Source organism: Oncorhynchus masou, chromosome 23 (genome assembly GCF_036934945.1).
Source record: "Oncorhynchus masou masou isolate Uvic2021 chromosome 23, UVic_Omas_1.1, whole genome shotgun sequence".
Taxonomy (NCBI): Eukaryota; Metazoa; Chordata; class Actinopteri; order Salmoniformes; family Salmonidae; genus Oncorhynchus; species Oncorhynchus masou.
This window is the reverse complement of record NC_088234.1, coordinates 46,873,264-46,889,853: the sequence shown is the minus strand read 5'-3', so window position 1 is coordinate 46,889,853 and position 16,590 is coordinate 46,873,264. Positions and strand designations below refer to the sequence as shown.

General features: G+C 47.7%; 1 protein-coding gene across 1 annotated transcript; it reads right to left on the bottom strand.

Moving 5' to 3' along the window:
* Nucleotides 1-285: 285 nt before the first annotated feature.
* On the bottom strand, nucleotides 286-15,992 carry mmrn2a (multimerin 2a). The gene is made up of 8 exons (XM_064932273.1): nucleotides 15,530-15,992; nucleotides 9,116-9,238; nucleotides 8,760-8,866; nucleotides 7,061-7,129; nucleotides 6,193-6,420; nucleotides 3,550-3,986; nucleotides 1,861-3,376; nucleotides 286-844 (listed from the first exon to the last, which is right to left on the bottom strand). Exons 1-8 carry the CDS (start codon nucleotides 15,889-15,891, stop codon nucleotides 435-437), a joined length of 3,252 nt encoding a protein of 1,083 aa, XP_064788345.1. The 5' UTR covers nucleotides 15,892-15,992; the 3' UTR covers nucleotides 286-434.
* Nucleotides 15,993-16,590: the final 598 nt, after the last annotated feature.

Genomic DNA, 16,590 nt, shown 5'->3' with positions numbered 1-16,590 from the left:
GTCTGTATGGAGCCAGTGTCTTGTAGAACATGTTTTTTCTATACCTGGGTCCTCATACATATATAAGCAATGTTGCAGTCATAAAGCACTGAAGGCACACTATTATGGTCGCATGTGATATCTTAAAGAGCCCACCTTCTATTCTGAGTCAGTGTTTTCTATAGAATATGGTTTTATGGTCCAGAATGCTCATGCTCCCGTTCCCCTTATAACAGCCTACAATAACTTCAGGGAAGTTGTATTGCAATGCTTTTAAGTGGTATACTGTATGACACAGGAAACATGTTTATACTCACTCAACCTTTTTATATACGCTCCTCCCAGTATCAATGTAAGAGATCGAAACACGGATGGCATAGCAGCTGTTAGTCTAGTGATTTGATTTCGCTCAGTCCAACGTCTCTCCTCTTGACTGCAGACCGGCCACAGCTCCCTCAGGTGGTGTGATGAAGGAGAAGCCCAGCGAAGATGTTGTCGTTAGGGTCATCAGTCACCAGACTCCCTCCCAACAGTTCGAGGCGGAGCTCCTCTCCTTGCCGCAGCTGTAGGAGACACACACGGGTGACGGGGCCATACGATGCCATCTTGTCCTGATGCAGAGTGGCAGCCAGCTCTCCATTCTCTCTCCTCAGCCCAGATAGCGAGGGACCAGTTTCAAAGTTCAATGTCAGCACGAAGAGGTAGACCCCTGCTAAAGGTGCTTGGAACATCCCAGTGTGAGTGGAGTACATCTGGCCGAGGTTTTGGGATGTGTCCCCCGACACCAGCAGGCTGTCACTTGGTCTGCTGAGCTGTATGCTTCTGGCCAGAAACATCAGGGGACTGTCCCTCAGCTTGGATAGAACTGAAAGAGAAGAGACAGGGAATTGTCAGCTGTTCTCTGCTATCTGTTCATATGAACCCTTGTCATAGACACTCAGTATACTTATGCTTGGATCACTTTAAAAGCTTGAACTAAAAAAAAAAAGTCCACCAGGGGGCAGTCTTGTGTTGTCTGTTGGTGTTGCTGGTAATGTTGATACCCTCAGTCATGCGAACAGCTCCTTTTAACCCATTGCTAACACTTACTTGAGGGTGTTGCACTGTATAGATCCCCAAGGATCTTTCTTTGTTTAAAGTGCATTCTGGTCTTAAGGGAGGTTTAGAAAGAGATGTGGCCCAGCATGATAGAGGTACAGATAACTGCCAAAATAAAGGAAACACCAACAGTGTCTTAATAGGGTGTTGGGCCACCACGACGGGGAACTGCTTCAATGCTCCTTGGCTTAGATTCTAAAAGTGTCTGGAACTCTATTGGAGGGATACGACACTACTTCCATGAGAAATTCCATCATTTGGTGTTTTGTTGATGGCGGTGGAAAACGCTGTCTCAGCCGCCTCGGCAGAATCTCCCATAAGTATTCCAATTGGGTTGCGATCTGGTGACTGACAAACACACACACACACCCTTTTAACCCCCTATGCTCCTATGACACCCCTCTTTCGAAGTCTTTGCTAGAATCTCAATTGCATACTCCTCACATCCTCTCTTCTCTCCGCCTCCTCAAAACTCATTGGATGAGAAAGCCAGATGTCCCTCCCCTCTGACCTTCTCTTCCAATGGGTTTTGAAAAGGAGGCAAGGAGAGGACATGAGGAGTATGCAGTAGATGAAAGGCCACTGAGATTTAGCCACTGAAGGCAAAATAAAGAGCAACTGGGCATTTTTAAACATGACCCTAAGTATGATGGGACGTTACTTACTTAATTAACTCAGGAACCACACCTGTATAGAAGCACATGCTTTCAATATAATTTGCATTCCTCAAGTGTTTTCTTTATTTTGGCAGTTCCCTGTTTTTTTTAATAGATTGATGCCTACCTGATGTATCCCTCCTGCTGCGAAGGTTAGCGCGCTCTCTAATATGATCTTTTATCCCCTCTTTCTTGTCCTTGCGCTTCCTCTCTCTCTTCCTTTCCTTCCTCTTCATCAGGGCCCACAGCTGGTCCAGGTCCAGAGTGCTCTCTGATTCGGCCAGCCCCTCTGAGTTACTGAAGACATTCTTAAAGAGCCGCAGATGATTCTCTAGACCCTTCCTCAGCCAGGCCACCTCCACCTGCATTTTGGCCTCCACACCACCAGAGGTGCTGTCTTTGGTGATGTTGCAGCTGGCAGGGCAAGGCCTGTACTCCAGCCTGTTGACCTTCTCCCCCAGCTCCTCCACTGCTTTCTCAAGGCTCCGCAGGTCACTGTCCGAGTAGTCTTGCCGGTCCTCAGAGGCTGCTGAGTCCATGAGGTGGTCACTCCTCTGATCTCCACTCCTCCTCTTCAGCCCGCGGGAGGCCAAGTCTACTAGCATGGAGGGCTCGTCTGAGGATGGGACTTCCTCTGCCCGGGCAGCCTCCAGCAGGGTGGTGAGGCTGAGGTTCTGGCCCCTGATCTGATGCTGCATGTGCTGGAGCCTCTTCTGCAGCGCGGGGATGGAGTGAGCCTCCTGTTTGTGGAGGGGCCAGTCCATGAACCCCATCACCTCCTCCCCCAGGAGCATCTCCAGCACTTCAGTGTGGCGGATGGCGTCCTTCAACAAAGAGTAAAAGGAGCTGGAGAGGTGGCGCATCTCAGCCTCCAACCTCTTGTCGCTCTCCTGCAGGCTGAGCACGTCCCTGTGGCTGCCCAGGACTGAGGTCATCAGCTGAGTCAGGTTGTGTTGGAGAGTTCTGCTCTTCTCTTGCTCGAAGGCCAGGGAGGCCATGACGTCGTCCACAGAGGGACCCCAGTGCTCCGACCCAGCATCGGTGCTTCCATCCAGGGCCAGCCGATTGTCGTTGGCCAGCTCGGTGACGTTGGTCAGGCCCTGCTCCAGACGGGAGAAGGAGGCGGTGAATGCCTTGCAGTCACAGTCTCCGGCAGCACTGACGTTCTGGTAGAATTGTGTGTACAGGTAGTCCATGTCAGTCTCCATCTCCTGCAGCTGCTCCGAGTGGATGGTCAGGTTGCTGGCCAGTTCATTGACGCGGTTCAGCACGGCTACTTTTGCCGCTTCCACCTCCAGGCCCGTCTCCATGAACTGGATCTGGCTGTTCCTCCCCGTCTGGGCAATGTTCTCCTCAAGGTCTCGGAAGCCCCTCTTCAGGTCCAGGACGTTGTCATTGGCCATCTCTAGGTCTTCCACCAGGGCATTTACCCTCACTGTGTTGTTGACCACCTTGTTGTCCAGACGGGCGATAGCCTCCCACACTGCTGAGTCCTTTGGAGGCTGCGGGGCCTGACTGGGATGGACCTGGCTGGGTTCTCTCCTGGCCCCTGGGTTGGTCAGGTGCCTCTGGAGCACTTCACTCAGATGGTCCTGCTCCAGCTTCATGTCTGACAGGGTGGCATTCATGGACTGGAGATTAACCTACCCAGGAGCCATGAAAGACATGAAGAATGTTTTTCTCACTTAATGCCCATAATGTGCAAGTCTAAAAGTCTGTTACTAACGCAGAAGTGAGGAACTAAATCTAAAAGTTTTTAATTATGAAATAGTTGCGTTATCATGCCATGAGATACATTAGTGAGGGATTCGCTGACCTGTAACATCTTGTGGTTGCGTTTGATCTTGCCGTCAATGTCTGTCTTGAAGTTGGTGATATTATAGTGCAGCATGGCATGCTGGGAGTGTAGCCTGTCTGCCATCTCAGCTCTCTGTCTCTCCAGTTCCCTCCTCACCTCCTTGGTGTCTTGGAAACTCTGCTCCAGCTTAGCCTCCAAGGCCTCGGGACCCTCTCCAGCCCCTGCTCCGCGCAGGGCTGCCTCCTCTACCTCCCACTGAGAGTTCCGGAGCAGAGCCACATCCCGGGACAAACCTTCAACCTCCTGGGTTAGGTGCTCCAAGGTGCGGTTGAAGCCATCCAACATGGGCTGGAGCTGGGACATCAGCAGGGCCATCATGTGGAGCAGAGGGAGGGGAGACTGGGAGTCTTGGTAGGGCAGTAGAGGGACAGCTTCTACCTCATCCCTGTTTGGATCTGGGAGACAATCCAGGAAGTCAGAGTACAATATTTACTCACATCAATCGGTTTAAAGCATCAGAACTAGACACATTTTCAGTTTTAGACATATCCACTTTGTAACTGCACAAGGCTGAGATGACACCTCAACAATTGTACACACACATCAATGTGTATAGGAACAGAGCAAGACTCCTTTTCAATACCTGTTAGAATGTATTCTCTTGTAAAGGCCATTCATATCAGTTGTGCCATTAGTTCTTTAGGAACAGTTATGAGAGCCCTTTGTCTCTCAAGAAATCTTCAACATGTGTTTGGTTTTATCCCCCAAAATTGTTTTCAAAGTCAAATGGCAAGCTGCCAAAAATAGGAATAATAACATTTTCAGACCTATATTTGGACATTTAATTTCCCTTATGTATTGGTCTTCCTGACTGAACCCCTTTGTTACAAGAAAGCAGAGTGAATAATTGTTGGATTGGTTTGTTTCATGGCAGTGTTTTTGCACCCCAGAGACGGCCCTAATGGACGCAGTTCCTTTTACAATGATACAGGCTCCAGGGATTTTCACATCTTCCTAGAAACTGTCTGTGTGAGTGTCTATGTCTGACATTGAATTCCCCCACCCACATGTATTAATTACCAGACTGATTACTGCTGTGCAGCGAACATTGATGTAAACTCACGAGATCAGGCAACTTGTGAGGCTACACATGTATGCCCCCTGGGAATAAGTCCCAGTTCTGACACTGTCACCCTTGTATCTGGACAGAGTCCAGACCCCCAAGCTGCTCTGCTTTAAAGTGTGATCTATGTGATCAGAGGGCCTTTCGTCATTTAGGGCTTGTTTTTCTAATAACATTGGAAAGACCCTCCATTAATTCAGGGAGAAAAACACTGTTCCCTCATGCTTTCCCTCCTAAGAGGTCAGATACAGTGAGGTCATACTAAGAGAGGAAATCAGGTCGCCCCCTGCCATGAGAGTTTTACAAAGTTGGAAGAGGTTCTCTATTTTTTTTTATTCCCACCGATCAAAAGAAGTAGGAAAGTAGTGTTAAAATAATTTCACTAATTTCCCTGCTATGTTAAAGAGAAACTTTAACAATAACATGTAGGCCGATTTGTCTTTAGTCTGAGTTGATGGAAGTCTGATCGGTCATGTATTCATCCAGACATTACGTCATGGCCTTAGCCTGTTGAGTCTTTCCCAAACCAGAATAATATGTCACAGGAAGTGAGAATGTACCACAGCAGCAAAAACTATGGCACCCTTCACTGTGTGTGGCTGTAATATGAGACCTCACGCTATATCACCATCCCACTGCGGATTACATCATCCACACACAAACACAATGTAATGGGGGGCATTTTTACCAGAAGAAAGAGAGGATTTCCTGAGAAGGAAGCTGTAATGAGTATAAAGGGGGGGGTGGGGCACTAAGCTAGAGGTGTCACTGTGGAGGGATGAAGTCGTGGAAATGCTCCCAATAGATGTACGTGTATTTTTCCTGGTCAAGCCTTCCCCCTTTCAACTGTTTTTTTTTTGTTTGTTTTTTACAGCACTATTCTAAAGCCTGTCGATTCTCTCTGAGGATGTGAATGAGACAGGCAGTTGACCAGACAGTAGTGTATAAATAACAGCTGGGAGTATTAACATGCCAGACAGGAGCTTAGAGAAATAGGAGTATTTCACTGTCAGTTTTGTATTAACATTGTATTTACTTTTATTGACTATGAGATGGTGAGTGAGCAGGTGTGTCCAGTATGTGCCTTTGCATGAGTGTCTCAGAGGTTAGAGCAGGGGTCATACATGGGTTTAGGAGTGTTGTTGATTACCCTGCCTCCTTTTCATGGCCCTGATTTTAGGGGTGTTGATGATTACCCTGCCTCCTTTTCATGGCCCTGATTTTAGGAGTGTTGTTGATTACCCTGCCTCCTTTTCATGGCCCTGATTTTAGGGGTGTTGCTGATTACCCTGCCTTCTTTTCATGGCCCTGATTTTAGGGGTGTTGATGATTACCCTGCCTTCTTTTCATGGCCCTGATTTTAGGGGTGTTGATGTTTACCCTGCCTCCTTTTCATGGCCCTGATTTACCTCCTAAAGCACAGTCACAATCCTGGCCTTGGTGGTCCTAACTTATAGCTTATTTAACCAGGCATCCTTTTCCCACTGTGATTAACATGATGTTAGTACAGCACTGGTGATTCTAAGGTCCCAACTTACCTCCATGGTTGAAATCCCGCTGGTGGTGGTTAGGATTGTGGGGGTGGTCGTAACCATGGTGAGGGATGTGCTCCTGGGCCTGTTGAGGGTATGAGGGGGACTCTCGGGACTCTGTGTGTTTGTTGTTGTTGTCAGCCTCTGAGGCATGGAGTTCGTACAGAGGATTCTCAGACACCTGGAAGTCATTCTGCTCTCTCTCAGCCTGGTGGGTGAGTCTAGACTGTGCACCTAGACCGACAGACAACAGACAGATTGATGGGATGTTAGGAGAGGCTTTCATTCAACACAGTGGCACAGAGTAGTAGCTGTGTCTCTCTTCCCTGACCATGAGAACCATAGCCTTGGGTTAGCTCTCTGTCCCCCCACTTCTGACCCCACTTCAGCCAACCCTGTGTGTGTGTGCTTGATTAGTGTGTGTAACACAATGGCTATTCGACTCCAGTAGTGGTCAAGAATTAGTTATGAGACCTTTGCGGTTTAGGAAGCCCTCTCTATGGGGGGCGTGGAGGTACTGCAAGCGGACCAGCCGATAACGGGGGACTTTACGTCTTTATTTTGGCCTAGAATTGGCCCAAAAGGGCAGAGGGTTATTTTTAGGTCCCTAGTTATTTCTAGGTCACATCCCCTTTACAGCCTTGCTTGATGCCCTGAGAACGGTTCACACACCCCTTCCTCCCTCCCCTGGGAGATGAACTTCCCACGGCCTGCTATAGCTTTTATACAAATGTTCCTTCTTCTGGCGCACTAGCGTTTCCTCAGTTTGTTTGAGGCAGAGAGGGCGGCACGGGGCGTTTGATTGAAGGCCAGCTTACCCAGTCAACCCCCCCCCAACAACATGTAAACAGACGGGTCAGATGAGCAGACCTACCTGCGTGGTGAGGCTCAGTGTCTCCGGAATGTGGTCGTCCTGCCACCGTAGGGTCCACAGGGTCAGACACTGAGGAAAAGGGGGGGAAGAGGAAGCGAGAGGATAGCAGGGAGTGGATGTTACTTTTATTGGTTCCACCAGCTTTCGTGAACACATGACCTCAGCCGGTGTCTATCGCAGAGTTAAGGGCCATTTCACGCATGGGAAATCTATTTGAGATTTAACGTAAATCTTACTCTTAGTACAAAGAGTCAGAGCCAAACTCATGAACTAATCCAGGAGAAAGTCTAGAGTAGGCCTGTGGAAACATATTGCACCATGAGGTTACTTCTTATGCCAAAATGCAATTACTAACACTCAACCGTGTTGATGCTCGTCGACTTAGGGGCTGTGGCAACCCATCATTCAGGGCAGAAAATTGGGGGGGTCTTGCCTGTTTTGCATGTTATTTTGGCATTAATATGTGTCACAAATCAGTTTGAAAGCAATGTAAAAAAAAAAAATTAAATATATATATCTCATTCAGTTAATAAAGCTGCATATAAAGCTCCAAATAAAGCTTCAAAATGCAGGTGTTTCAGCCGAGCTCAGTGCTTTCTGTGGTGGTGGTGGGGCAATGAAGAGAAATTATAGATAGAACGTATCGGTGCTCATCGGCCATGAAGATTACACAACAGGTTGGAAATTGCAAATTCAACATTGAGTCGTTTGGAAGGAATCAGTGGCTAACTGCAAGCACTGCAAAGCAAACAGTAGCCTGCTATTCAATGGAGTAGCTGTGTTTCTTTTTTCCCCCCAGAGTTCCCACCACAAATCCAGAGAATGACAGACTTTGACAGTTTGATGACAAAACCACCGCACCACCTTCATGTTTAAGTGAGCACATCACAAGCCAAGGTGAGTCCAAAGAAAGTAATACTAAGTGTTTTTGTGTAGTAAGTTGTTAGTAGCCCATGTGCCTCACCCTAATAATTTGGTGTATTTTCACCTCTTAATTTCGCCTAACGTTACTGTTCTGACTCGGTGGTGCTGCACATGTAGCCTATAATCTGTGAGAAATGTCATATAATATTGTAAGAGCTTTCATTGTCTACTTTTATGCCCCCTTTATTTATATCAACGGTTCTGACTTGGTGTACAGGGAAAATACTGTAAGAGCAGACCATGTTCTGCCTTCTGTCGCTGTACTTTTCAAAAGTGCTGAACACATAGTCATGTTGACTACGTCCATCGTAGCTCGCTCATTAATGTCTTAATCGAAATTACAGAATGCCTCTTATCCTCTCATCTTTCCCTTATGCCATAGTTTCAACATCTCAATTGTCAGCAGAACCCACATTTGTTTAAGCAAGTCAGCCATATCAACTATGTTTTTAAAAAGGCAGTAAAAGAGACTGAATGAACTGTTTCGTTGCCAGACAAGCCTGTGCTGATAGCCAGGTGTAGCAGTGGTAAGGGTTCACTCCATTGCACTGGAAAGAAAGCTCTGTTGTTGGGACAGCTTTATGTTGGCCCTAACAGTATGTGGGCACTGCTTGTCACCATTTATAGTGCAATTAATGTATTGTTTAGTGTAGTGTCTTTTCTGGCATGCATCTGAACATATTTTGTTTGTTTGCCCCACCAAGATGTACATGCTAAAATCGCCACTACTAGGGGTCCTAAAGTATACAGCATGTGTGCATCTCTGTTTCAGTACCTGTTTCCTCACAGTTCTCCCCTCCGTGTCCTGGGCAGCACCTCCACAACAGGGCTGTGAAGATCTTTTGCTTCTCTCTGTACACTGGCCGGGTAGAGAGCTTGTACCTAAACACAGAAAACAAGGTTGCAACCACACACACGCACACATTGGATTTCGCCTGCAAATTGAACTGATGGATCGTAAGTAAGATGTGTGTTGGAGATATTTGTGTTATCATTTGTTATTATAGGAGAATGCTGGATCGAGCAGTGTGTGGGGAATTTGAGTGTGCATTGTCAATCTGTAATGTAATGCAGTGTGCCATTGGGTTGTGGTTGAAGTTGACGTTTGAATGCACAGTGGGCTGAACTCACATGACGAGCTGGCAGTCAGGCGTGCCATTGGGACAGGGGCTCTGGGACTTGATGGTGTATTTTTCTGTGCCACAGGATTCAACAATGGATTCAATGCGGCGGTGCACGAATGCACACCAATTTCTGGAAGAGGACACAAGCACACAGCGTCATTCCATTGATACTGTGCAATATCTATGTGTAATGAAACAGGAAGCTGGGAGACGGTTGAGATAATCAGGTTGCCAGGGGTGAATTTCCATCTTCCTCCTGGACTTACAGCTCTCTCCGTCTTTGCTGTTGCTGCTGTCTCACAGTTTGCTTGTTTGCAATTCTGTGGTTATCCTTCCTGTTTCTACAGGTCAGGGCAACAAACATAACATCCGCTCCAGAGAGGCACCGACCACTGGACTTTCCCATAACTTAAGTTATAATGCATAGTGTTCATTTTCATTTATCTTGAATCATTGTGAACAGGGCCAAAAATTCAAATCCATGCGGCAGCATCTGCCTTTTCATTCAACCTTGTTTGGGTGCTGTTAGACTCTTTGACTAGACTATTGTTTGTGTGTTTGGGTGGCCTGCATTTCAAAAGGCGTTTCACAAATATTTTTCAGTTTACCGGGGCTTTGTTGTTGAGTTGTCTTATCGCTCCTAGTGCGGTCTCCCTCCTGACCCCTATCTACCCCCCACTTTTACAGTCAGCTTCAGAGCCTTGGCATGGTGACTCACCCGCCTGGTTCCTCCCAAGGGTAGCGCTGAAACAAGGATTCCCTGCTTACAACTCTGCCTTCTCAGCACATACATAGCGCCTAATGACCGGCCAAAGACATCTATGGGCTGGATTTCTTTTCAGGACCTTCACACTACTGTCTGCGTATCTAATCAGGGAAATGGTATTCCCTTTCATTTTCCAGCAGAATTGTTTGATTTCAATGAATTCCACAAGTATTTATCTATCTCAGATGGTTTCTGGAGACTTATGCCGTCGTATTCCATTTGACCCCCATGACCTTCATTTGCTACAGCGGCTCTCCCCTTCTGACCCTGCCTCACCAGCACGTCACTGATCTGTGCTAACCTGTTCCAGACCGACTGTCCAAACATCCCATTAGAGAAGATGAAAGATAGCCAGGGGTCAGTCTACATCACAGCAGGGGTCATCTCTCCACCAGCCCCTGACCCAGGTGAAACAGGTGTGGAGGGGGGATGGATTTCACCGCTCCTGGGTGGCCCTGTCTGAGACGAACCCCATGCCCCTTGTCCCTCGCAATCAAGACACGATCAGACGTGAGGTCATCAGCGAGGGAAAGAGTTGACTGTAAACACCAGGCGAGCAGGCGCCCTGGGGCCCCTCGGACTGACGCGTGTGGTGGGGGAGCAGTTAGAGTGTGACACGTCAGATCTGGTGTTTAGTGTTTTTTCTGGCTCACCTTGCTGAACCTGTGACTCAGAGACCCCACGTGGATGGAAAGGCGAAGTGAAGTGGCTGTCATGTTTTGCCAAACCACTCCCTCCCACTGTGGTCTGTAGCATTGCACGGAGGGGACGCCGGTCAAGGGTTAATTAACTCTGCGTGTGTGTGTTTATGTGCGTTTGACTGCAAGGTTTTCCTGAGTAGGACAAGCTCTATCTGACCTCGCTCAACCGTTCAAGGTTAAGAATCCCTTTTAGACATAGCTATGTATGCATGTGCCATTCTCAGCCTTATCCCCCCTCTCTGTTCCTCAGTCATGGTACCAGGACCTTGTATTGGAAGATCCTCAACATGAGTGTGTCATTGGCTCTCTAATCTACCACCTCTGTGTCCAGGCCACACCAAACAAAGACCCTTGAAGTATTCAGGGGTGCAGCTGCAGAGGAGTGGAGAGGATTAAACCAAAATACTTCCTCTGTTTCCAAGACAACAGGTGGTTAACAAGCAGGTGACCGCATCGTTGTGGCCCTGATATTGGAGTGTGGCCAAAGTCCTTCATGTATTGCACAGACACACGTACCGCCACGGCTAGTTTGAGAATTATTCCAGACTGCAAAGCCGGAGAATGTGTAGACCGGAGACATTTGACCTCAAGAGGGTTCACCTTTTCCCTCACTCCGATCCAAGCCTGTCTTTCTCTTGGCCAGGATAGCTATAAATGCGTGGTCTCTGTAGGAGGGGAACTCATGCTGAATAAAGAGTTAGTGGGAGGGGTGTCACAACAACCCAGCACTAATCTCATATTTCATAAACTGAGAGAACACGGTCTCTTGATCCCCCTCGAACAGGCTCCAGCTCTACCACAGTGTTCACCTCCACACAGACTAAACAGTGCCACAACAAACAAGCTCCTCTAATAAATATTCAGTACGTGAGGATCGCCATAAGACAGCAAATACAAGGAGATTGTTTCCCTTCCGATGCCAAACAGATAAAATCTTGAGCAATATCCTTGTTCAGCAGGACTGAATGTAAACTCAGAGTGTGGAATGACTGGAGGGTCACTGATACTTTGACTATTTGTCCCCGTACAGTTTGTTTTGGCCTCTAGTGTGTCACAAACTGTGTTCTGCGCTTGAGCTCGTCTTTTAATATTACACAATAGAACAATATTATGCAATTTTTACAATATGGGAACGTTGGTCTGGTGCCCCTTGCTCTTTCTGCCATCCCAAGTGAAATGTGCACTCACTTTCTGGCAGAGAAAAAAAGTGGAGACTGGATTCTTACCAGACCCCAGCAGTGGCAATGTGGTTCATAAAATTCTAGGAATTAGGTTTCTCACATACTGCTTGCTTGAACAGTTGAACATTTTCATTGGAAATTCACATTTCTCAATGTGAATTCCAATTTGTTAATGTCCTCTTGACTTCTACGATACTTGCCCCTTCCACGCTCAACCCCACCGGCATGCTACTCGCTTGGCAGGTCTCCGTCAGATCTGCCCCATGTCACTTCCTCCTGGTCTGCTGTGACATCATGGAGGGCCATTCCTGGGAGAGCACAATAGCTGTATAATTACCTCCTGTAGGCCTACGGCTCCCATCTCTGGCTTCGACCAGGAAGGAAGTCTCTGACGCTCTCATACATGGTAACCTACTCTATCCTGGGACACTCCCCCACGCAGCATATCAACATACACAAACACAGACAACATACACACTCTGGGGAAGATGTGAGAATCTCAAATCCTTTTCCCCAGTCACTTTCCACTGCAAATGCATTTGGCAAACCCTCACACAGCTTTGGTGGGGAGTTTCTCTATCATGGTGATATGATACTAGAGCTGTGTTCACACTTCGACACCGGCCTCTCCCACAGTCTAATCATTGAGGTCAGTGGGGTTGATTAGGCCTCTGGCTGGGAGGAGAGCTGAGGTTGCCAAACAGGGTTTTTTTTTTTTTTTTTTTTACCTTTATTTAACTAGGCAAGTCAGTTAAGAACAAATTCTTATTTTCAATGACGCCCTAGGAACAGTGGGTTAACTGCCTGTTCAGGGGCAGAACGACAGATTTGTACCTTGTCAGCTCGGGGATTCGAACTTGCAACCTTAGTCCAACTGCTCTAACCACTAGGCTACCCTGCCGCCCCGGTTAATCAAGTTAGCTAAGAGGCTCTGTAGTCTTGTTCAAGGTTGAAGAGTCATGTCATGACACTAAATCAGATTTTTTTTGTTTTATAGTACTAACAACACCAGACCCAGATACTCCTTTTGCAAGATAAGTGAAGAACTAATATTAACAGAAGAGCTTTGTTTTTGGTTTCAAAGCCCAGACTCCTCTTTGCTGGTTGCTTATACAGTACAGCTGGCCTGGATAACACTGTCCCCTTTATACTGCGCTGTGGCCTTTTTTACATGTTTCATTTAGTTCAAGAAAAGCCACATTGTGTCGGAGAGTGTTCAAAGTGTGGACCCTGACTGCTGCAGATGTTGATTCAGAAACAAAAGAGAAAATAACCAGATGATTACGGAGGCCCTGTTAGCCATTGAGTCGACATGGACTCTGAAACCCGGCGGTAAACAAAAGGCCTTTGTGCCAATGCCACTGGCAGAGCGGCAAGGCCAAGCACACTGAGAATCAAAGCTGATTCCCTGAGGCCATGTTTTATGACCGTGAGTCAGAGGGTGAGTGTGAAGTGAGCGCATAGCAGCAACAAAGCAGAATTTGCCACACATCCATTCCAGACACGAAGCCATTCGCGCTGCGTCGGTGGTGGGTTGGAAGGCCCTTTTCCAAGTGGTCCGGAACGGCCGGCTGAGAGATAGGAAGGGAGCGGATGGGACAGAGTTTCCGCTCGGGAACCTGGAGCTGGGAGATGTAATCAGCGGAGCCCACGGCAGAGCCTCCCGCGAGGGGGGTAAGTACAGCCTCAGAACCCTTCTACGGACCCCAGCCGGAGCGTCAGGTTTTAGACTTAAACATGTCTTGATTTCAGTATTTTAGCTTTTCTTCCTATTATGTTGATTGTAATGATAGTGCGTAATGAAAGATATTTGTGTAAAAGGACAGTTAATCATGCAATGCCATTAGCGATGATGGTACCTCGATCACACACTAGAGTGCTCTGTGTTTCATTTAAATATCTGAGCAGAATTAATTAAAACGGCTGAAGCAGTTAACTACTCCTCCCTCATACTTGCCTTGTTCATGGGTTCTTGTTTTGAGTTGCTTAGCCTGTTGTCTGGGCCTGCTCCACTTTGCGTCCACACAGTTCAGTTTGCTAGCCTCAATGTAGTAGCCCACAGGTCTACAGTACATTCCCTCCCCGTCTGTGGCCTTTCAGAGCTCCCAATGGCCCAAAGCCTCAGGTCAGCCGTGAGCCGTCCATCTGACACCCCTCGCATATCCACATTCATCGCCCCACCCCCTGGGTTCTTACACATGCATTGTGTGCAGAATGAAACCTCCTCAGACCCAGCAGTGAAGCACAATGTTTGCACCACCGGAGGGAATTATCCTAGCATCGTAGCACACACACATACGTATCATCTAGACCCTGAGCACTCTCAGGCGGTATACACACCAAAACAACCGGATCTGTTACACCCTGGGGATGAACACATGTCAACAACACTGTACTGAAAACCATTCAGCACTAAAATACACTGAGATCTGATCTGTTAGTCAGTATTATTCATGTGCTAAAGGTACTCAGACACTGTTGGAGGACAAATATAGTTTGCAACAACAAAAACTTGACATTTTAAGAAGAAGAAACAACACGTTTTCCTTTGCATAGTCAGTGCTCACTCTGACAAATTTCAGTTTACAGAATGTTTTATTTATTTTTATTCTTAACAACCAATGTGTTTTCCCTTTACAGATTACAAGGCCGAAGTGCATAGATTTTTTTTTTAACAATGAAGAGGAAGGACTCGCCAGAATACCTTTTCACATATCAAGTCTAACCATGAACCTGGGTTGAATTCCGAGGCAGCAAAAGACAGCATACTTTTTCCATTGCAGAGTAAGAGCTTTTCACACACTGACTGAATATACCTCTACTCACAAGTTGAACCTCTCATTGACCCCCCCCAGCCTCCTCCGCCAGAAGAGCCTCCAATGAAAATTGTCCATCAGAGATATCACAGGTCACAACCTCACACTCCCCGGCCCAAACCTGCACTCCATTACAGTAATGGGGGTGACACACAAGAAAAAGGTATTCTTTGAACAACATTGGAAAGTAAGCGTTTAAGTGGCTGCTCTTAAGGAGGGCTAATCGCTGGCTGTTCGGGCTCGCTCCTCAGGGAGCACATTATCGGGGGATCAGACAATTTGGGGTGTAATGTATGTATCTGGGTTAGAAGAATTGACGGTGTCCAGTAACTGTCTGGAGCAAAGATCAGGCTCTGCCAGCAGCTTGGGCTTTGAGCACAAAGTACAGGAAACATATGGCTGTCTTATGGCTTTCTCTGCCATTAAGATGAATTACTATTGATTAGGCTTGGCGAAGGAAAACCACGAGCCTAGTTATGACACACCCGGCCAGTGAAACCGTAGCAGTTTGTTTACGGACTCCTTCTGCTGAGGGCACATGTAAATATTTGCTAAACCACTTTGCCTTTTGTTTAGTTTCCCCCATGAGCACAAGCTTCGTGCTGATTGCAGAGGAAGATTGAAGAGATACCAAATGTTTCCACAGAGGTCGGAAAGAGTTGAATGTGCTGAGAGGGGAAAAGCCTGCAGGAAGACACCCCCTTTTGAAACCCAGCCCTCATAAAAGACATATTTCTAGGCATTTGTATGCTACCCCAGGTTCTCAACCTGGGTAGTTGCTGCTATTACATACATGCTGGTAGACCAAACATTGAATGTTCTGTTAGATGTGCATACTGAGAAAGTGCATGTGTGTGTTTGTAGATCCACAGGTGGTGTGTTTTTCTACTCCTATAGATACTTGTCTGCACTGGCTGCCTATCAGCTGAGAAGTGGCTACTGTGAACAAACACTTACCCGGTGCGGGCTGGGTAGCTCCCTCCCTCTCCTGGTGCTGGTGCAGTCTCCTTGGGCAGCAGACCCAGGGGGTGTTGTCCAGGACCAGCCTGATGGGGTTGCCCATGTGGTCCGTGCCTTACGGGGTGGTGGGCAGAGCCAGGGATATCAGTTCTGCGGCCATGGGGTCCATTCCTCAGGTGGGGGATGTCAAACTTCCCAGGTCCAGGGTGGACACCCACCCCCTGGGTATCCCAGCCTCCTCTCTCCACAGGCAAGCCTTGGTCCTCTTCCTCCACCTCAGGGTCTCTAGCCCTAACCTCACAGTGGGCCGTCACCATCAGCCCCAGCACCAGCAGCATCAGTTCCCCCACGGCTGTCATGTCTGCTTCCCTGCCTGGTCCTGATCTATCCACGCTAGCTAGCTGCCAAAAGCATCTGAGGCCTCTCCGGGACTGCTATTTGTTTTAAGAGTTGGTTTTGGAAATACCCCGCCCCATCTCCAAAAAATCCTCCCCAGTCTGATTCCCCTCCCCCTGTTCCCCTCACTCACATATACTCGCAGAACACATACACTCACACCACATCTCCCCTCCTTCTGAAGTTTTCAAAGCTCTCCAACAATCCTCGGAAATGAGCCTCCCACCCACCAGCCAGTTCCCTATGGAAAGGTCGCAGGCCCTGGAACAATGAGCCTGGCTGTGTCTCTCTCCCCTCTCTCAGGCCCACAGGCTGGAGGTGTTATTAGGATCCCCCCCACCACCACACACACAATCACAAACGCAGCACACACACACCAGCCGGGCCGGTGAGGAAGCAGCCCATTTCTCTTGGCAAGTTGGCAGGTCACTGGAATTCTAATGTTCTTATCACCTCGCCTCTGTCTCTCTTCCTCCGATTGGCATAGTGCAGGAAAAGGATGTTAGGGGAGAGAGCGAGGGATTGGACGTGTTTTTTAAAGGAGTGTAAAGGGGTGTTAGCCAGAGGATCTAGTGAATCAGTCAAATGTATCTGCATGGGAGAGACTTCAGACTTCCCCTCTGGTTATCTGTGTCTCTATGCATCAGGATCACAAACTGGCC